The 22,952-nt window shown below is 48.5% G+C and overlaps 1 protein-coding gene across 2 annotated transcripts in view; it reads left to right on the forward strand.

The window, feature by feature from the left end:
• Window positions 1-22,952, forward strand: part of cdh24b (cadherin 24, type 2b) — a 108,553-nt gene that overhangs the window by 39,704 nt on the left and 45,897 nt on the right. For both annotated transcript variants that reach the window (XM_028976140.1, XM_028976141.1), the window contains exons 2-5: window positions 178-1,954; window positions 18,451-18,745; window positions 20,171-20,290; window positions 21,469-21,636. In XM_028976140.1, the coding sequence (XP_028831973.1) occupies window positions 446-1,954; window positions 18,451-18,745; window positions 20,171-20,290; window positions 21,469-21,636 (2,092 nt within the window). In that variant the 5' untranslated portion in view covers window positions 178-445. The remainder of the gene's footprint in view (window positions 1-177; window positions 1,955-18,450; window positions 18,746-20,170; window positions 20,291-21,468; window positions 21,637-22,952) is intronic.

Genomic DNA, 22,952 nt, shown 5'->3' on the forward strand with positions numbered 1-22,952 from the left:
TCAACATTTAACGCAGACTCCTATAATATTGACGGTGTGCCGCGATTTCTTCCGCGTTAACAGATCTGCCTGTCAGTGCGCCTGTGCAGTCTGTTACCTTGCTGCAGCGCCCCACTTTTAATTAACACGTTGCAATGATTAAAGTTTTAACTTAATTATCTTTATCTCTTCTCTCAGGGTGTGCAGGCCTCCGTGGGAATCTGACGGAGACGTTCGGTGTGGGGAACGACGCGGAAGCCTTGACAGACAGAGGAAGATATTAAATAAGGACGGGGAGGAAGAGCTGATCGCCACCTGCCCTCCAGCTCTGTGTGAAGGTGTGCGAGAAGGAGTGAGAACCGTGTCTGCATGAAAAAAAAGGACAGAAAGATGACAACCGGAAAGCAAGCAAGCATTTGCGACGTCTGCATTTCTTATTAGAGTGTCAGAACCACTTATACGCAATATGTTTGGCAGGAAGCTATTCCTATTAATCACCCTTTTCCTGTGGGAGGCGTTTGTTGATGGGGCGATCTTCTCCAAGATTGTCAGGAGAAGTGGACAGGGGTCAATGCACTCTCTAAAACTCGAGGCCAAGGGAACAACTGACCAGTGGGGGATGAGTAAAGAGAAGACCAGGATTCCAGTGGTCAGGGCCAAAGACCTGGCTGATGATAGCGACTTCACAGCCATTAGAATCCTGTCTCAAAGCCGTACAGGCCCAGTGTCCACCAAGAGGGAAGATGTGCAGAGTTACAGGACGAAGCCTATGCTGAAACTGGACACTGACTCATCGGTGCATGGTTTGGCCAATGAAGCCGGGAAAGTTAAAAAGAATGGAACCAAGGATGCTGAGACACCCAAATTAGGGCTAAATGAAAAAGGTCATCACAAGATGGACTTTATTTTACACTTCAATAGAACCAGAGCAAAACCCCTACCCAAGTCACGGACTAAAGCTGGGATGGTTGTTCGCCCTGCCCCGTCCTCGAAGAGCCTCCCTGTGGATTTGCCCAGGAAATTAAACCTGACAGGCAGCTATGGTCTCCTGAAGCTCATTTCGAAAGAAAGCCTTGTGCGGATTGTGAATTCCCAGTTGCAAGGCATAACCAGTCTGAATTTCCAGAGCAAAGGCAGCCGAAGTGGGAAGAGAGATTTGATTGACAAGGATCACAGCCAATCAGCGCAGTCCAAATTGAAGCGACAGGACAGGGCTGTGGCTGCAGATCTGTACATCTCGGACAATCAGACTGCCGAGCCGCACGTGGGCACAGCTTCACACACCAATCCCAATTCTGCTCTGGTGGCTTACAGCTTCTGGAAACCAGTGAGTGAACAGTCTGTGATACCTGCTAGTGTAGATGAGAAGTTGCTGCTGAGGAACCCTGCTGTTACTGAAACTTGGCGAAGCAAGCACCTTAACACTCATCTTGCCTCGACCCCTCAAACTGACATTATCATCAACACTGAGAAGGATGTGCTTCCTGGTAAGAGTGGTTCCCAGATGGTGTTACGGATGGGGCCGTCCAATTTTGCTGCTCAAGGTGAGGATATGTCACAGTCTCTATACACTTTAGACCCATGGGGTCAGAGGACCGTCAGTGGCAGAGGAGGCGCTGGCGACGAGCACAGCGAAGAGAATACTGGCATTCCAGAGCGGGAAACCAGTGTGACTGAGGACCCAGTGGGCGGAGCCAGTCAGCCCCTTAACAACAGCCACATTTTAAAGCTGCCCCCTGAGCCAGAGTGGGGTGTGGACTCCGGAAAGGCTGGCAGCAGGCTGATGACTGTGGATTCCTGGCCCAGCCATGGCCTTGTGTTTGAGGAGGCAGATGAGGACACCAGTGATGATTATTATGGGCATGGCCAAATGGAACAGGGCGGGAAGCGATCACGTAGCAGGCGGAGTTGGATCTGGAACCAGTTTTTTGTGATTGAAGAGTACACCGGCCCTGAACCTGTGCTCATTGGAAGGGTAAGTGAGAACAAGAACTCATCAGACTCTTGGTCTCTTCTGCTTTACATATCATTTAATTTTGTATATTAAACTTTACTGTTATGGATACACCTGATGAATTTAACCATGACCAGTCTCAGTTTAGCATACTGTCAGATGAGTTTGCATCAGGAATAAGTCTTGGAATATATTGGATATGGCCATCAAGATCAAATGAAGTCTTGGTAGATTGGTTGGATTTTTATATTTCACTTGCAGGGAGAGAATGAAAACAACGATGTACTTGAAAAAAAAAAACTAGGAAATACAACTTCACCAACATAGGTTAACCTATTTGTCCTTAGTTTTATTTTTAATAAAAAAAAAAAAGTGTTGTAGCCCCTGATATAGCTCATCTGAGTACAAAGGTAAAAAAAATAGTAAAATAAAATATAAATAAACTATTTAAATATTAGTATCTCATTTCCATCAGATTTAAAAAATGTATTAGTCTTTGAAATCAAAACACTCTTTCAATACCAAATGAGGTTTCTAAATATTTTGCCTCTAAAATTTTGCTGTTAATAATTTCAGTGTATAATTTCAATACCAATAAGCAACACAATTTTAAATAATATTATTCAGTTTGCTCCAAATTCAACTCGTGAAAGGCTCCGGCTCATTATGCTTCACTGTACTGATAACAGTTATCAGTTTTTGAAGTTATCATGAACTCCTTGAGAAGCTAAATAAAAGCCTGCCCACACTTAAATTTGATTGGCTTATTTTGCGAAGCAAACCAATCTCAGTGCCGTATGTCTGTAGAATCGGAAACACATGCAGTGATCCACATGTACTCACATTCTCTCTCTCTCATTCTGTCGTGCGAGCATTTGATGCAAATAATGTCTCACATCCATGCACTTGTTTACTTGCTCTAGTTTTCGGGATATTTTATTCACTTTGCGTAATTTTTACATTCCATTGCTGTGTTCTCTATTCTCTAATCTAATGAATAACAATGTAGAAGAATGGTTAATAATGTGATTTTAAAGAGAAATGGATGACATGGGGTACAACATCCAGAGTGGTGCAGAATCCAGGCTCCACAACTAACTCATGATCCATAATGAGTTAAATCCAGACTCCATTCATATGTGAAAGTGAAGTGATTGTCAATGTGATACACTGCAGCACAGCACATGGAGACACAAGGAAATGTGTCCTTTGCTTTTAACCGTCACCCTTGGTGACCAGAGGGCAGCCATGACAGGCGGCCGTGGAGCAGTGTGTGGGGACGGTGCTTTGCTCAGCTCAGTGGCACCTCTGATTACGGGGCTGCTTCCTTAACCACTAGGCCACCACTGCCCCAAACTGCAAAGGAAAGGTAACCTACACGTTCCCATATCTATGGCCAGTTTAGATGTGCATTTCTTTGGGCGGCATGAGAAAAGCTGAGAACCCTGAGGAGACGGTTGGATGATTTTTAAAAAATAATTACCAATAATATTTGAAAGGTGAAGTGGAAGAATAAATAACATTATTTCCTGTTTATCTAGAATTGAAAAAAAAAAAACCCAGAACAAGTGAAATAGTTTATGTTCTGGTTTTCGTTTCGCTCTTGGACCCACTTTAGTCTTGCCTTATTTGCACAGCGCATGGCACTGTTAAAACACAGCATTTAGAGCAAAACACATAATTAAAAGATTTATGCCAGACTTTTAGTGGGAGGTATATCAGTTTCTCCCTCTTTAAGAGAATCCATTGACATCTGCCTGATGCCGTCACCTTTTAAACTGGCATCGATTAAACCCCATGATTCGATGGCAGACTCTTACTAATCATGCTCCAACAAAAATGAACCGCTTAGTCATCAGGGAAATAAGAAAACAGCCTCAAAATAAGCCCTCTCGCTAAGATCCAGTGACCATTCAGGACTCAGAGCAAACACTGCTTGACGAGGGAAGCCAAACAGTTATGTACCAACCTCCCCCCTCCCCACCCGTTTCCCGCAACATGCTGATTAAATTCATATCACACCATTCATTTTAACCGCATTACTCAGATTAACCAGTCATTCTGCTGTCAATCTCTGTCAATTCTGGTCCCCGGGGGCTGGAGCTCGGCGGGGCTGAGAAGAATGTTTCAATCAGGTTCATAATCAGCCTGTGATTTTTCGAAAACGCCGTCGGTACGGCATTACAGACCATGATGGGCTCCTCAAACAAGACCTTTCATCAGACAATCAAGTGCCGGGGAAGAACAAAAAAAAAACCCGAACCCCTTCATTTCCCACCTACTGTATGCTCCTGGCTCCAGTGAGTCACACACGGGATTACGGAATCTATCCTACAGAAACACACACATTAGTAACATTCTTGTAATGATATGGTTAGCTTTATTAGTCCCATAACATCTTTAGAAGCTGGCTCCTGACAGATGTAGTATCTGACTTGTCTACTGTGCCGATTCCTGAGGTTTAACTACAGCTGCAGCTTAAAATTTATTTACAATAAACAGACATAATTTTAAAGTTTATACCTTAAAATATGTATAGTATTTCAGTATTAGTGTGGTAGTAGCCTAGTGGGTAACACACACGCCTATGAACCAGAAGACCCAGGTTCAAACTCCACTTACCTCTTTTGTGTCCCTGAGCAAGACACTTAACCTTGAGTGTCTCCAGTGGGACTGTCTCTGCTGCTTTATATTAATGTGGGAAGAAAGGTGCCTTCTTCCCAATTCACTGTGGGTGTTCCTCCTTCCAGGCAAAAAAAAATAAAAAATCGAATACTCCGGCAAACACTGTCATTGATTGAACTCTGGAACGGCAATTCGTGTCTCCTGTGGTTGATGTAATGACAGCTGTATATTTAACATTTGTCTGTGGAGAAACAGAAAAACAAGGGTCAATGAAACAGGTTTTTCATGCACAGGATCCACTTCTGCACTGCAGCCACACTTTTGTCACATAGTGAGAAGCTATTGGCTATTTTCACATGTTCCAAAGGTTTGAGCAGAACTTTAAATTGGACATGGGTCAGTTCGGCTTAAGAAGTTAAAGTTAAAGTGAAGTGAATGTCACATGTGATACACAGCAGCACAGCACACAGTGCACACAGTGAAATTTGTCCTCTGCATTTAAGCATCACCCTTAGTGAACAGTGGGCAGCCATGACAGGCGCCCGGGGAGCAGTGTGTGGGGACGGTGCTTTGCTCAGTGGCACCTCAGTGGCACCTTGTCGGATCAGGATTCGAACCGGCAACCTTCTGATTACGGGGCCGTTTCCTTAACCGCTAGGCCACCACTGCCCCAATCAGAAGCTGTGACACCTTCCATTTTGGTTGGTTGTATTTCCTTGTATTTTGGTCAGGGGACTTGCAGCACCGGCAATCCTAAAATGCACGTAGATGTGTGTATGCATGCATTTGCTATTTTGACTGATGAAAATGAATGGATGAATGTCATGCACATCATGGGCAGATAATTTAGCTAGGCTTAATTGTGTTACACCCAGCAAGAAACGTGTGTATATATATATATATAAACGGCACCGACATGAATGCACGTGTTGTTGTTAACATTGGCAGAAAAATTATTTGCCAAGAATAAGTATTGAGGAACCCATTTCTGATTGAAATATGCTGCATGGCACTTAAATACTTAGCAGAAAATGTAATTTTTATTTTTAGATTTTAGCCTGCATGAAGCATGCATGAAATTCAATGGTGGCCCAAGAATGTTTTGTGTGTAATGTGCGTCACCAGTGCTGTTGTCCCACTTCTAAAGAGTAGCTTTTCAGTTTCATTTTACACATGTACAAAAACATAATATAAAAATATTTGAATCTGGACAAAGATTTGTGAACTATTTAGTGTCCCAGGTTTGTATGGTTGAACAACATGCCCATATTGCATTTATATCATGTGACTAAATGATATATCATCTGCAATCACTGCTGTTAAATTTTGATCATGTCGCTATTAAAAATGCTGGAAATGTGTAATTCCCACATCTCAAGACCCTTGTTTGTTGCTGCACGGTAGCCATGTTGGGTTAAAGGAACCACAACGCTCTGCGTTGTTCTAAACGGATGTAGCCTTTCATGCCTTTCTCCCTATCCAGCTGTGCGGAATGCTAATTCCGAACGGGCTAATGTGGGGAGTAAATGAATAATGATGAACTTGTGCGTTTGCTGCAGGCTGTTGCGGCACGGTGCAGGGTGCGGTAGGGGGTGCCTGGCTCTATGAACAGTGTTTCTCTGCCAACATTTCCTGTCCTTTCCAGCTTTTTAGTGGAATCCCTCTGTGGCCAATGTCCAGCATCGAACACCTTGGCAGCGATACCCCGCCCCGTAAATCCTTTTCCCCTTTTCTCTTTTCCTGTAAGCTCCGGTGGCACGGCCGTTATTAAAAAACGGCCCGTGTGATGCAGGGGCGGGCGACACAAAGGAGGAAAGATGGGACGGTCCCGGCAGGCGCCTGAGGTCACTTCCTAGGTTCACAGATGGATGTAACTGTAAGTCATAAGTTGCAATTAGTTTTGTCCAGTGTGAGTGGTATCCGGAACCCCTGCCAGATTCCGTTCTCCGGATGCAGCGCACCCTACCTTCCGCATGAAGATCCCCAGCACACGCTGTATGTGTGTGGGTGATTGTGTGTGTGTACACACCTAATGCTCTTATGTATCTTAATGCTCTTATAAATGTTTAATCTGCCTCCACCGGCCCAATGAGGGCCCCGCCCACACGGTGGCGCCGAGATCAATGGGGACACACTGCTTGCTGCTCCTTATTACTGAGATGATTATGTTGTCATAAAGCCAAGCGATCTGACAGTTATTCTTCATTCTTACCTCACGGAGTCGGGTGTATAATGATGGGTGGCAGTTGTGACAATGCATGATGTCACCTTGTGCCTCTTTCTACACGTACAGGGCTTGCACGTGGCTACACTCTGTCCTGGTTAACAATGTGAAGTGATTGTCACTTGTGATACACAGCAGCACAGCACACAGTGAAATTTGTCCTCTGCATTTAACCATCACCCTTGGTGAGCAGTGGGCAGCCATGACAGGCGCCCGGGGAGCAGTGTGTGGGGACGGTGCTTTGCTCAGTGGCCCCTTGGTGGCTCGGAATTCGAACCGGCAACCTTCTGATTACGGGGCCGCTTCCTTAACCGCTAGGCCACCACTGCCCCACAAACGGTCTCCAAGGAGACTAGCAAAAATCGTCGTAGAATGTTGTTTGTCGGGTTGCTACGTTGCGCGTCTGCTCCATGCCAACGGGAATGGCGAACGTTAGCATTTATGATGCTCCATAAAGGTATATGGCACCGCGGCAGCATACAGATGCTCGTCACACTTGGAGTCACCCAGCGCGACAGGTGCGGACGGGAGCGGCGCCTGCTCAGGCCCCACCGCGTTGACGAATGTCGCTCCGGTGTTTCCCCGCCCTCGCCGTCCAGACTCCGCCAACTCCGGTGACTCACGCAGCGGCCGCGCTCGGCTCTCCTGCCCGGGATTGTCACGCCTGGCCGGCTGCGGGAGACAGGTGGCAGCTGGCAGGCGGCTCCCTTACAGTCACCTGCCGTGGTTTTCTCTCACCCCCGACGCTCAGAGGGAAAGGTGTGCAGGTTCGGGAGGGACGCAGGACAGTGCACGTGCACGTGAGCACCATTACCACAATACATTTCTCCAACGCTCTGGGAGCATTTGGAATACGTTATGTGCCTGTCACAGGCATTTTAATGGGTTGTGCGTCTGTGTGTGTCTCCAAGGACTGCCACGTGGCGAAGACATGGGAGGCCTTGTTCCTGAATGGATGCCCGGCGTGCTGTTTTCATTCTGACATGTCCTAGCACGACACAAGACGTGCGGCACATGCAGCCGCCGGCAGAAACGAGGGGCATCAAGATTGTGGGGGGTGGGGGGGTGATGCGCAGAACAGCGGGAGGGACAAGGGGGCAACAGTCGCCACACACCCCCACGGGCAGAGATCATCAGTAATAATTCCAGGATGTCTCTCACCGAACCGCTCGGTGTTTTCCTTCGGCTGCCGTCTCTCGCAGCGAAAACCGTTTAGCCTCCAGGCTTCAGCTCAGCAGGAGCGGGGGAGCAATTAGAGATAGAAGAAGACAGGAATAACAGAGAGGTGGCGCGAAACGAGAGAGGCAGAGAGGTAAGGAGGAGGAGAAAAGGCCACGGGCACAGGTGAGAGAGACTGGCGGGAGGGATGGAAAGGAGCGAGGCGAGGAGGACTTGAGAGAGAGAAGACGGCAGACGAACCCAGAGTAACGGAGTTAACGTGGAGCCACTCGCGCACTCGTCAGCTTACATGATACTCAAATTCGCACCAGGCAACGTGTGAACGCTGGTGGGGGAAAGCGGCGAGGGCAGAGGAGGGGCAGCGAAAGAGTGGAGTGGGTGAGAGCGAGGCGAGGGAGGGGGGAGCCTGCGTGGTTAAATACCATTTCATTACAAACCTCTGTGGAGAAATATTTCAAGATGAGTCATGTGGGAACCTGGAGAGAAAGAAATAACGACAGGAAGGAAGAGGGACGAATGCTGGAGATGCTATTATAGGTGATTAAAGGGAATGCAAACCGCTTTCTCCTCGCTCTTTCATCTGTTTCTGAAGGCATGACTAGAATGCCAAAGTAAATTGTTAATTTGTCCATTTCAACGCTCACCAACTAAAAGGCTTTTGGTCATTTGAAGTGGAAATTTTTTTAGTAGAGTTGGCTCTGGCTGAATTAAACCAATCAATCAAACATTATGTCCAGTGTGGTGGGACGTATTAGGCAGGAAGTGAACATTATGTCCTTCATGCTGATGTGCTGGGAGTGGAAAGCAAGGCTTTGTGAGCCTTTCCAAGTGCCAAATTGTGATGTCTAGACATTTTATGCAGAGTTCCTGGTCTGATGTGGTCAGGACCTACCAAAAGTGGCCCATGGAAGGAAAACTGCAACAGTGTGTCATTGATACACATGGTGAGCAATAGTTGACCCATGTTGTCCGATCCTAAATAAGAGATATTGTAGTTCACATAGTAAATAATAACGCAGGTAGATAGAAAGGCATCAGTTATGGGGATGTGTAGCTGCAGCAAAAGTTGGACAATGAAGTAATGGTGGAAGGTGTCCTGCTCTGAAGATTTGTTTTACATCATGTGGATGGACAATGGGAAGAAGGAGCTTTGAAAGACCCCTTTCGTGTTGGGGGATTTTCAGTTGCAGGAGAATATAATGATGTTTGGCCCTATTGTTTGCTAGCCACTGTATGGTACGTAGCTGGTTTATGTTTATCTGTATTTGTTTAAGTTTGACTCTTTTCTTCAATTAATCCGACCAACCACAACATGTTGTCTGTTCCTTTGGGAAGTTGTTGGAGGAATGAGTCAAGCTGGACGAGAGCATTACAGAAATGGTGTTCCCTGCCGGCAAAGTGCCCTCTTTCAGCAGGATAATGCATCCTGTCAATCTGCAAGAATGGTTTGAGGAACACAGCAACGCGTTAGAGGTGTGGACTTGCCCTCCGAAGTCAATCTCCAGGCCTCTCCAGTCTCCAGCCCTCAGGCCAGTCAAGCATCAGTGGGGTTTGCTTGAAAAACAAATCTGATCCACGGAGGCACCACCTTGTGTCTTACTGGACTTAAAGGATCTGCTGCTGACGGCTTGGTGCCAGATTCCACGGCACAGTGGTGTAAACTGAGGAAACAGACAGTCTGCACAAGCGGTCAAAGTGCATAGATACCCCAAACTTTCTCATGTTTTTGATTATTTATAAATGACATTGTTTTTATTCACTAAATGTAGTGGTCAGAGGCCCGTCTAGCCCAGAAAACCAGATTAAATTGTCTACATTTTGCCCATGGCCCTCTGTTTGATTGGTCGGAGGAGCTGTAAGCATTGCTGCATTATAAGTGACATCAGATGATTGAAAATAACACCTTCATCAGGTATATTCCAAACAAGAGAGTGACCTTGTTAATGTCCTGCTGCCCTGGGTTAATATAACGGGGCCAAACCCATGGCGCTGGTCAACATTCAGGCTATCAGTGTGATCCATTGCACAGTTTATGAGCGGATCGAGCTGAGCCATAGGGGGGGTTAACTCATGATTATGCATGCCCCAGCCTGAATGCAGACCTCGACCTTGAGCTAATATTTATTCTGCGCCCTCAGAGCTGCTAACCGCTGATGGGCACCCGCGCCACTTCCCCCAGTGGCCCTGAAGGAGGCCAATGGCAGGGAGTCAGTGAGAGAGGCAGGCGGACTGGGAACAGTGGCTGGGAGCACGCACACAAATTTACAAGTCCTCGTTCTTCACGGGAATTACAAGTTGTGGTGAGAATAAATTAGCTGCTAGACAGCGCTACCAAACCTCCTGGGATTCTTTCATTCATTTCTTTTTTTTTTCTTTATTTACTTACAAATGGGGAAACTTAATGCCATTTTGACAGTTCTTATAAATTAACTGTGTATCAGTATATATGGCACTTCTGTGCATTCCTTGTACATTCTATTGTATTCTATATAATATGATATAATATAATGTAATAATGCTTCCTGAATGTGAGTTAAGCCTGTGGTGCACTTGTTAACTTCAGCAGTCTCTAGCCAAATTAATCATTATTAGACTGAGTGACAATGTCACGACTACGGACTTACGAGGGAAGGAAGCGCAGAGGTCTGACATACTGGGGAGGGGTTTTTATTCTACAACAAATAAACAATAAACTCAAAGAAACAATGGCGCGGTGGCCGAAAACAGTTTAACGTAAATAAAGAACTTAAACAAACCCGTAGGCGTGTGGCGATTGCCAGAACTCAAAACACATGAAAACAAAACTAGGTCAAGTTCGTGCAGCGAGTTCACGAAAATGCCAGCGACCCCGAACGGGCGAAAACTTCCGGCATTTATGGGGCGTCAGGATTGCATTCCGGTGTGGAGCCCAGCTGCAGGCAATCCTGACAGAGCCCCCCCTCCAAGGGCTACGTCCTCGGAGCCCCAACAGTACCATCAGTGGAGGCGGCGGGGCGGACGGCGGCAACCACAGGGCTCCTGCCCTGCTGTATCCTCCCCTTGGAGGACCCGGTGCCTCGGGCTGGCTCCCCGGCGTGGTCAGGCGTGGCGGCCCCGGTCCCTCGGGCTGGCTCCCCGGCGTGGTCAGGCGTGGCGGCCCCGGTCCCTCGGGCTGGCTCCCCGGCGTGGTCAGGCGTGGCGGCCCCGGTCCCCTCGGGCTGGCTCCCCGGCGTGGTCAGGCGTGGCGGCCCCGGTCCCTCGGGCTGGCTCCCCGGCGTGGTCAGGCGTGGCGGCCCCGGTCCCTCGGGCTGGCTCCCCGGCGTGGTCAGGCGTGGCGGCCCCGGTCCCTCGGGCTGGCTCCCCGGCGTGGTCAGGCGTGGCGGCCCCGGACCCTCGGCCTGGCTCCCCGGCGTGGTCCCGCTTGGCGGCCCCGGACCCTCGGCCTGGCTCCCCGGCGTGGTCCCGCTTGGCGGCCCCGGACCCTCGGCCTGGCTCCCCGGCGTGGTCCCGCATGGCGGCCCCGGACCCTCGGCCTGGCTCCCCGGCGTGGTCCCGCATGACGGCCCCGGACCCTCGGCCTGGCTCCCCGGCGTGGTCCCGCATGGCGGCCCCGGACTCCCGTACCTGCACACAATAATCAGGGCCGATCCATCTGGGTACGTGTGGGCCCTGTCTCCACATGTCCCCTCTGACACGTCTTGTGTCACCCCCTGCACCGCGCAGGGAGATTGTCCCAGAGCCTCCGGCGACTGTTCCAGGCACCCCAGGCTGGTGCCTTCTGGGACTATGCAGCCCCTCTCGCTGCACGGCCCTGGTGCCAAGGGGGGGGCATTGCCAGACCATCCGGCTAGCCCCTTCTGCGTCCGTTGGGACAAGCAGGCCCTCTTCCTGCCTGTCCCAGCTGGGTCCTCATGCCTACCCGGGGGCTCTATGGCGCTCCACCCCTCTGGAGGCAGACGCAGGCCCATGCCTGGCCCGCCCTCCTCACTGGCTACCGGAGGACCCAGCTCCATCGCTTCCCCACCTCCCCTCCCCTCAGGAGGAGTCCCCAACCCGAACTGCACCCCCCCAAAAAATTCTTTGGGGGAGCACCCCCCCCGGCTGGACTTCGGGGTACCTTGGGGCTTGTCCACCTCGCCTTGGACCAGCACATTCGGGTCAGGAACCTCCTCCCTGGGGTTCGGCTCCGCGGCTGGGTCGCCATCTGGTGGACACAAAGAGGGGAAGTGGGGGCGACATACGGACACATATGCCACGCACACACACACAGACAGAGACAGACAGAAGAGAGGGTCGTCTGGTTCCCTCTCTGAGCACTCCGGGACCTCCTCAGGGGGCACAGCCAGAATCTCGGGAGGCGCGACCTTCTCGTCGCCCGCCAGTGCTTGGTCTTCTTGCCCCGGATCCTGACTGGCGCTGGATGTGGTGGAGGGGCAGAGTTCGATCCCTGGCTCAGGCTCTGGCCGATCAAACTCCGCCCTCAGTCTCTGCTGGAAGTCCCGAAAACTCCTGTCGGTCTCTCCCTGCTGCCAGGCAGCGTCGCTGGAGATGGTGGTGGGCGTGTGGCGTGGGGGGTGGTGGACGTCTTCTCCAGCATGCGGGGGCGCTGGTGATGCGCTGCCGTTCAGCTGGGGAACGTCCGAGCAGAGGGAAGGCGGGTCGGCGACTGGAACTGGGAGGGCATCTTCCCTGTGAGGCAGTTCCGACAGTGCAGTTGCTGGTTGGCGACCTCCTGTCGCCCTGTTCCACCAGCTTACGCCCGCATCGCTGTCCTCCTCCTCACTGTTGTCGCACCTCTGGGACTGACGTGGGTTTCCACGGACCTCGCAACGGACGGGCACGATGGGCGGAGCCATCCCGGCACCGACTGCCCAATCGGCGTCATCCTCGTGTTGGTCCGTGTCGACCTCATACCCTCGGAAGTCACGTGGATCTTCACGGATGTTGCGACAATCTCGGACGCGCGCGCTGGGTGGAGCCATCCCGGCCCTGACTGCCCAACGAAAATCCACGTCATTGTCGCTTTCGTCATCCGTGTCCTCCCACCTGTGACTCCGAGGGTCGTCCACCCTGCGGACATCCTGGACCCAGGGTGCGATCAACTCCCAGGGACAGTACTCTGGCCATTCGGGCTGGAGGCTGCCCATCCCCTCGCTGGAGGAACGCCGCCGTTGTTGTCGCTTCTCACCCCCCTGGAAGTGACGTGGGTCCCCACGGACCTTGCGACGATCGCAGACTGGTGCGATGGGCGGAGCCCAACTCTCGTCTCCCGTGCTCTCGTCGTCGTCCGTGTCGTCCCAGTCCACGGGGAGCCTTGCCAGCAGAGCGCAGAGTTCTTGGCTCGACATGGCGAAGATCGTGGGGGTCGCATCTTCTGCGCTCGCTGCCCACGTCACTTCCTCGCTGCACGCCAACGTCCTCGCTCCGCCCACTCACTCGCCGACGTTGTCGCTTCCGGGTTTCGCGGAGTTTCCCGGGGGTGACGTCATCACGCGGCGCCGCGTACCACGGCTTCTCGGGGAGAAAACGCTCCACCAGAACGGGCGGCGCGTCTCTCCCCTGGCGTCCGCGTTCGCCGCGCCGGGCTGCGTCCTTCGCGGCGTTTCTTCTCCTCTGTTTTTTACCTCTGCGCTTTTGGGTGGGTCGCTGGCATTCTGTCACGACTACGGACTTACGAGGGAAGGAAGCGCAGAGGTCTGACATACTGGGGAGGGGTTTTTATTCTACAACAAATAAACAATAAACTCAAAGAAACAATGGCGCGGTGGCCGAAAACAGTTTAACGTAAATAAAGAACTTAAACAAACCCGTAGGCGTGTGGCGATTGCCAGAACTCAAAACACATGAAAACAAAACTAGGTCAAGTTCGTGCAGCGAGTTCACGAAAATGCCAGCGACCCCGAACGGGCGAAAACTTCCGGCATTTATGGGGCGTCAGGATTGCATTCCGGTGTGGAGCCCAGCTGCAGGCAATCCTGACAGACAAACAAACAACACTTGCAACGACTACACCTATATTTGTTGATTATGATAATCAGAACTGATGTTCGAATGTCTGCATGCCAAAAAAATGTTTGGTCATAAATAATATGTCTGAGCCTGAGCAAAGCAGGAATGAATTGGAATGGCAGCTTGAGATTGTCATTTAGAGTTGTTGTGATAATGAGTAATAAAACTGAGTGGCATGGCGTGTGTAGCCAACTCAGTCCAAGTGAATTGGATTGCATCATCCTGCCACTGTTCTGTGCTCAAAGAAAAAAAAAATAAAACACCAACAAAAAATATATAAGCTGATGGTGAGACTCACTAAGCTCATAAGGTCATGACATTTCAAATCCTAATACTTAAGTAAAGGGAATGACCAGACAGGCAATATGTACTCTGTATTAAGCAATAGGTTTGATTCATCGTCCTTGTCCTGGGACATATTTTAATATTGAATTCATACTCATTCTATATAGTGTCACAGGTATTATAGACAAATCTAGAGCTTTACCTGGTGATCAATCCACATGGAGTGGTGTATAGGCATAGAATTGTATAACTGTGTTAGCACCACTGTCATCCTGCCAAACATCCCACAGAAAAAACAGTTCTGTAGGCTTAGAAGCCTGTGGCAGAAGGCATCCTCTGCCAAACAGCTATTGTTGTGCTTTAAGCAATAATTATGACATCTGGAATGCATAAATGTATTCAAATTGAAGAACACGATGAAACCATTTATATACTTTTCTTTTCTTTTTTGGATGATCTCCCATATATTTCACAAGAGGTCTAGCGGTTAAGAAAGTGGACTCACATCTTAAGGGTTGAGGGTTTAAATCCGGAACCACCAAGGTGCCACTGAGGTCCCCTGGAGCAAGTTGGCTGCTCCCCGGGAGCCTTTTGTGGCTGTCTACTGCTCACTAAGTGTGATGGGTAAAGTGGACATGCTTCGTTGTGTGCACCGTGTGCTGTGCTTCTGAATCACAATGACAAAAACAATAACTTTTGCAAGTTCTATGTTCAAATCTGCCACTGCATCAAAACACCTGCCTAATGCTGTGTCGGTCCCCCAGGTACTGCCAAAACAGCTCTGTCCCATCACGAAGCCAGTTAGGCTGAGTGAGTGAGGCTGTTTACTTACACCTGGTAGGCACCCTTCACTGTGTAACAGCATACAGACCTGTCGTTCTTGAGATATAATTGCCTGGTTGTCTAGTATCACTGGCCTCAGGCATTTTCCTGCCTCCAGCAAATTAGCTCCACCAACCTCCATGACCTAGTGACAGTTGCAACAAGATAATCAATTTCATTCACTTCACCTGGTTTTAATGTTATGGCCGATATTCCTTTATTTTGACTCTGACTTTCTATTAGTCGGTTCAGTGAATCAGCGTGTGGATTGTGATTTGAGTGTTTAACCCGATCAGTCCTGCAGACTTTCTTTGCTGATTATCATGGCATCGGAATTGCAATTCAATTTTTGTATGTATATTGAGGATTGTCCATGTTAAGACGACTTGCCTTATGTATGAATTGGTAGATGTTTATGGGTGTTTATATTGTGTGCACTGTTCTGGCCCCGGGGCTGGGGGCCTTAGTTCTGAATGGAATAGAATAGACTCCAGAAGTCTCAGGCTTCCATGTCCTATCCCTGCATTATTTCTCACAATCCTGGGTAATGATTTATGGCTTTGATGTATTCTATAAAATTTTTTGTGTATTCCCCTGATGTATGGAACTTAAACTAGTGCCGAAAAAGAACATACAGTCTCTTATTGAAGGGAAAAAAGCCAGTTTTGGAGCACAATCGCTTCTTTTGATTGGCCGAGCCAGTCCTCTGCTTGCCCCTGAACGACAGTGAGGGTAAAGAAAGAAGAAATAAAAAACCCTGTCCTTCTCTTGTTCCCATCGGACTCGTATCAGAGGAATGGACCGGATCCAAGTTGTGTTTACAAATACGCTGTCTTAAAACGGACGCCAGGCCCCTTGATTCGAACGGGGTGGGGACTTGCTGCTGGAGTGCAAGCCAGGAGCCTCCTATCATCTGTCGGTGGCTGCGCCGCGGGCGCCGGCAGGGATAAACAGTTTAATAAGAGCCGCTCCGTTCTGCACCCGTGCTGATTTTAATTATGTGTCACCGGGTAGATAAGGCCTCTCCCAAAGCCCTGTCCCGAGTCCAGAAAAGCAGGGAGGGCGCCAGTCGGCTGGGCCTGCAGGCGGCGGCAGGTGCCGCGGCGCCAACGGGCCCCTGGTCATGGATGCAAGACTTAGCGGAACCCTCGGCTTAGCAGATGGGGGGTCAGGCGGGCTAAACACCGAGGGACTTGAGAGTGAGCAGCAAAAAAAAATGTTAAAAACATTTATCTTGGCGATAATAGCAGTGGTTTTAAAAAAACTCCCGACCAAGCCTTACATATAGGTCAGTGAGGTTTGGTAGTAGGTCATTTTCCCACTGGTCAATTTTTGGCCGGGTAAAGCATGTCTGGGGCTCAGCCTCACCACTGGTCGTCTGCCATTGGCTGTAAACCTCTGATAGGATTCCCCGCCGGACGCCGGGCAGGAACCAGCCACGTTGCGGTGCCGGGCGCACAGATGCAGCGGGCCTCTGCAGCGGTCTTTAGCACATTTTGGAAACCAATTTCACACTAGGACTGAAGTGTCATTTTCTCAAAGCAAGCCTTTCCCCGCACTTCATCCAGTGGAACTGTGTGCAGTGGGAGACACATTCATTAGCCTAATGCACAGATGCAGAATGCGTTTCTTTTTCCCCTTTCCTTCTTATGCATTCAATGATTTATTATACTGCAAAAAATGTGAAATTGAGTATACGGCTATAAGTTATTTAAGTGATTTAAAGGTTGACACAATCTCTTTTTTTCTCACTCTTTATGATTTATGGTTATTGGGAAAAATGCGAAATTGACTATAGAAGTGTATCATATAACCTTATGATAATATAAGTCATTTAAGTGATTTAGAGGTCTGAGGATAAAAACCTCGCAAGCAGCTTTGCTGGCCTGGACTTGGCGCCGCCAAGCCCTGGCATAATATCGGTGGACCAATTTGGGTGATTTTTGATGTTCGGGGGGCTGTTACTGGATCACACTGCGCTTGTATTACAGCTCCTATAATGAATATCGCTAATTTATTGTGACAAATATAATTTTCTTTCGGATGGTGTTTTATTTTCATCGTAGCAAATAACAAAAACGGAGCCTCAGTCGAGTGCAATTTACGGAGTAAACAGTGCCGGAATTTGCATTTGTGTGTATGTTGTCCATTCGTTGTTAAGACGTTCCTTTTGGACCCTGAGGACATTGAGCGGGAACTACTTCCAGGGGTCGTCTGTGGCACCGTCCTGCTAACGGCCTGCTGCAGCCAGGGGATTCTCCAAGCCTTTCATCATCACAGCCACTCCTGCCATAATGACGGCATGGAAGTTCATTAAGGACCTCGTTAAGCCCACTCGTTAAGTCCTGTCGTTAAGGTTCGCTGTTAAGAAGCCCCGGCTGTGGAACAGCGCTGGTCGTTGGTGAGGCGCGCCGCTAAGCAAACGAACTCATGGGCCCAATAAATGGCTTCGCGAGGTCACCCTGTCTCCCCTGGTGGCATCGGGCATCTGGAAGCTGCACGTCACGTGGTTGTGGTCAGCTCTTCGGCTCCTGTCCTTGCTGAGAAGATGAACTGCGTTGGAGTAATTAGGCTGGCACGCTCGCGCCGAGAATGGTGGAGGGAAAAGCGCTGCACGAATGGGACAGATGTTGCGAAACTTGACTGGGAAGCGGCAAACGTTTGCCAGTTCTTGTCAACGCGTAAAGTATTGCTCGGAATCTGGGGACAGCCTTCCTCAGTCTGTTCCCCGCCTGCTTAAGAACACAATCTGGATGTGTAAAAAAAAAAAAAGCAATGAATATTTTTGCTTGAAAATATCCATTTAGGGAATGTGCTTAGCTGGTACCACACCTCAGTGGCTGCGAACAGAGGGAGGCCACTCGCATTTTTCTTCCCAACTTGCAATACCGCACTTCTCTGGGAGCTGGTAACGCCCCCCGGACCGGGCGTATTCCGGACACGTAAACGCTGTAATGAGAATGAATGCTGAGGTGCCGCCCGCATCCCCCGGAGCTGCCTGCCGCATCCTCGGAGCTCATCGCGGCTGTGGCTGCGCATGAATGCTTGTCAGCCAGGGAGCAGCACGGATCCAGCAGCCCCGCAACACCCACGATCAATACGCAAAGTACGAACGCTCCATCTGAAGCTAGGCCATCCGTCGTGGCGGTTTGCCAAGCTCCAAATAACTGTTCCTGCCGCTCATTTTAGACAATATGCGCCATGGCTCCATCTTTATTAATGTGGATGGGGAGCATGATCTTGCTGAATGCATGAATACATGTTTAAAATGGGATTTTCGGATTGCCTGTTTGACCTGAAACCCGCAGCGTTGTCCTTTTTTCATTTAGGGGCCCCACAATATTAATTCTTTTCCCACCTCTTCTCTCTGCTTTCCCTCGCTCACTTTTTCCAGCTCCACACCGACATGGACCGAGGTGATGGCCGGACCAAGTACAAGCTGCGGGGAGAAGGGGCGGGCTCAGTGTTCGTGATTGACGAGAAGACCGGCAACATTCACGTCACCAAGCCATTGGACCGGGAGGAGAAAGACGAGTATCGCCTCATCGCCACGGCAACAGACCGGCAGACTGACCGGGCCCTGGAGCCTTCCTCACAGTTTATCATCCGTGTGCAGGACATAAACGACAACCCACCTATCTTTGAGGAAGGGCCCTACAGCGCCACAGTGCCAGAGATGGCCAACATAGGTACTGCAGGCTGTCATGACCTCAATTAATCATCAGGTCTCACCTACATTTCACCGTCATCTTCACGAAAGGGATATTTTGTCTTTTCATTTTACCTTTTCAAATTAAGGAAGCATGTTGTACTCGTGACAAACATTATTAAGAATTCCTATTTTTGGAGCTGCTTTGGTCTTTATTTGCCAGGCATGTCTTCAGTAGCATGATTAAATGGTTTGTTTTAATCAAAAATGATCTATTCATGTGTAGAAGGAAATATTTATCCAAGAGCCTGAATCAGCCTCAATTTGATTCGCTTTGATGCACTAAAAACGCCTTTCAGCTTTTGTAGTGTTTCATTTTGGCAAAAAATTGAGTTTAATTGATTTTGACTTTTTTCCCAGATTTTTTTTGTGGAGATGTCATGCTGATTGCCTCAGTTTTAGGTAACATAAACCAAATGGGGTTCTATTCAGGATGAATACATTTCAATCTCTAGCAGCTTGAATGCTTGGTTGTCACTCGAAAACTGTGACTGATTCAGCTGCAGTCAGGTTGACTGAACGCGAATAGCTCCGATCCACAGCCTTGTGTACGTGTTGCATCAACTCTACGGTGAAACCAGCTTTTGATCTCTCTGGCTCGTCATTCTCTTTCTCTGCTGTGCAAATCAAAACAGTCTCCTTCTCACTCTCCCGATTTCCCTCCCCCTCTCCTTGCATTCGCTTCCGGTCCTTCCGCCATCTTCCATTTGCTTTCTGCCTCTTAACTGCCCGTGAAAGATCTGCAATCAGCCCGGGTCTCCCGTTCCTCGCCCCCATCCTGTGCTCTCTCCTGGTGACTCTGTCAGGTCTTTGATCTCAGACAACAGCAAGGGCTGCTCCCACAAATCCCCTCCTCCCTTAGTGCTTGTCAGCCAGTGCCCCATGGGAAATGTTGTTCCTTTTATATAGATATATATATTACATATAAGTACATATTACTATATATTTTATTCTGTCACATGAAGCTTCCGTTCATTCACTTGTGGAAAAGTGGTTGCCGTGGTGCTATCTGTCTAAAGGTGACAGGGGAAGAAAGCATCCAGAATTGTCGGCAAGGTAATAGGTGAGAATGGGTGGTATGGTGCAGGTGGTAGGAGGAGGGGGTGTGGGCATCAGCAGCAGACAGAGTGATATTGAGTGATGGTGTGAAAGACTCGAGTTGGGGGGAGGTATGGTTGAGATAGTTGGAGTGAGACCGAAAAAAAAATTGGGGGAGAGAAGGTGAGCGTCTGGGGAGCAGAGGAATGAATAAAGCATTTGTCACTCTGCAGACTGAGAGCGAGAGAGCGGGGGGACGGCAGGTACCAGTCAGAGTGTGTCTGCCACTGCCACTGCTCCGCGGTGACTTGTCCCTCGTTGTGCATGTGCTGTACTTCAGTAAAAGTTTACCCCGCTCTGTCCCCAGGCACCTCCATAATCCAGGTGACGGCCACTGATGCCGATGACCCCACGTATGGGAACAGCGCCAGGCTGGTCTACACACTGGTCCAGGGTCAGCCCTATTTCTCTGTGGACCCTCAAACCGGTGAGTTGCCGTGACCCAGCGGTGACTGGCGTCTTCGCACCACTCGCAACACGCGGCATCAGGCCTCAGCTGTATATTTTCTCTCAGACTCCGCTTCCTGCGACCGTTTCTCCAGCCCTTCCCCTGTTCTTCTGTCGCTTGCTCGCGCTAGCTTGTCCTATTTTCCACACTCCTCTTCCTCCCTCTCTTTATCCTCTCTGTTACCCTTCTTTCAGTTTTCGCTTTCAATACTCCAGGTTCCTCCCTCCGTCCCCCTCCCCGGTAATCCACTCTGAGTTGGCACAAATGTATTCGAGCTGCCAAGGCTCATGCAAATCTTACAAATGCAGCAATGCACTTAAATTATATTTCCAAGGCGGGAAAACAAAATGACACTTCTTCAAGGTGCATGTCACCAAAGGTATGTGGACTGTTGAACGGGAAGATTAAAGTGCTTGAGAGGGAAAATAAATTAATTGAATTAGAAAAAACTTCTTAGTAAAAATCTGTGTTGTCACACAGTTGCCCTGTAGGTGTTGGGAAGCGACTTCTTCTGCAGCAGGGGAGGCAACTGTGGGAATTTCAGCCAGTTTAGTCCTTACAGTTTGAGTGAAAGGAATGAAGTGTGTGTGTGTGTGTGTGTGTGTGTGTGTGAGAGAGAGAGACATAGATATAGAGAGAGAGAGAGAGAGAATTTAAATAATTATTTGTTTTAACATTCATATCACGGCCCTGTCAGTATCCTCCAAAAGAGGTGGAGGTTTATTTGTTCTTCAAAATGTGTGTGTGTGTTTGCTTATGTGTATAATCTAGTACAGTGCGGTCGCTGGGGTTATGTGCTTCTTTTGTGATTTAATTTGTTTGGCTGTAATGAAATCTAATTAATTTGGTTGACATTTGTGGATCCTGTTCCGGTATGAATGAGGAGGTTTCATCTTGAAGGTTTTTGAATGCTAATCGAGGACATTAACCTAATTCTGCCGCCCAAGCTTCCAATGGCATTTGTCTTACTGTCGCTGGAATAGATTTGCACACAAAACCAACGCATAACATTTAAAAAGGTCCGTCCCCTTACACGAGTCTGTCACCAAAACAGCGTTTCATTTCGCTTCTTCTTTATTTTACCCTGAAATTGCTGTCAGATTTTTTGTTGCTGCGAGTCAAGGTCCAAATTAGCTTCGTTTGCATGTCTCTTGCAGGGATCCTGCGTACTGCAGTGCCTGATATGGACCGAGAAACCCAGGATCAGTTCTTGGTTGTTCTTCAAGCCAAGGACATGGGAGGCCACCTGGGAGGTCTGTCAGGCACGACCACGGTGACTGTGCGACTGGCAGACGTCAATGACAACCCGCCCCGCTTTGCACAGAGTAAGAGTCACATGATTCTAAGCTCTCTGACTATTCTTACCTGTATATATTTACATTCACAGCATTTGGCAAACTATATATTATCCAGAGCAACTTACGTACAACCTACACTATATTGCCAAATTTATTGGGACACCCCTTCAAATCATTGAGTTCAGGTGATCCATGGGTATTTAAAATCAAGCACGTAGCACCTAGGGGGAAGTATACTAATGGAAAAAGGAAAAAAATAAAGTGGTGTGAAAAGGGCAGTTGGGAGTGATAATCGTGATAATTCGTCCTCTGAGGGATCTAATGAAGGAGGCGAATAGGACGTTGTTCTGGTTCATGTGTGTGTAATGGCAGGTATATTAAGTACTTTTGGCAATGCAGTGTAACCACAGACTGGTCACAAAGTAGTGAAAAAAATACTTCAGTAAAATAGTCAGTATTCACTGGAATGGCTTGGTTTATTAGATAAGCCACCAGTCAGTACAAAGGTGATGATACATCCTATTCACAGGTCATGAGCATCACTGATTGGTTGATGAGTATGGAAATTATGTAAACCATATCCCAACTGAACACCTCTAGGAGATTTGGATCTACCCCCCCTTATGAAATCACTTTTGAAATGATCATGTTTGTCCCTCCATTAGAGCAAGAGACACTTCTGACAAATCTACTACAGCTATTCTGCTGACTCATGGAGCACAAAATCGTACTTTTCCATTTATCTGTCACCCGTCTATACATACTATAAGAAGTGCTAAGTCAAACTATACACCAAGTCTAAGAGTCATACACACACTCACACAGTCAAACTGAATATGAAACCAGGCAGAGGGCTCTTTTAACTCCGTAGCTTTTCCCCTGATAATATCCAGCACATGTAAAACTGCAGCATTTCATCTGCTGCAGGAATCTGTGAGAAGCGCTGATAAACGGCTCTGTGAGGCAGGGTTGAGCCCTGCAGTGAGAGCAGAGTGTAAATAAAGACCTCGTTCAGCCTGCCACTGTGGACCCTACTTCTCTTCTTTTCTCCCCATGTACTGGTCTGTCTCGCTTCCTGCTGTGCACACACATATATCAACAATATCAAAAACAGATGATATTCAATTACGTATGCATCATGTTTGGGAGGCACTGTGGTGCACTCACTAAATGTCTCACATGCTTATTTGCCATTTACCAGCAGGAATTATTAAATTAACCAAGTGTTGCTGAACATTATTATTTGATCAAATTTTTGCTTAAGATGCTTAAGATTTTTCCATGTGTAACGTTTACTTCATCAACTTCATCAAATTGGAAATGCTTAAATTAAATTAACAAAA

The sequence above is a fragment of the Denticeps clupeoides genome, chromosome 4 (genome assembly GCF_900700375.1).
Source record: "Denticeps clupeoides chromosome 4, fDenClu1.1, whole genome shotgun sequence".
In the NCBI taxonomy this organism is placed as follows: Eukaryota; Metazoa; Chordata; class Actinopteri; order Clupeiformes; family Denticipitidae; genus Denticeps; species Denticeps clupeoides.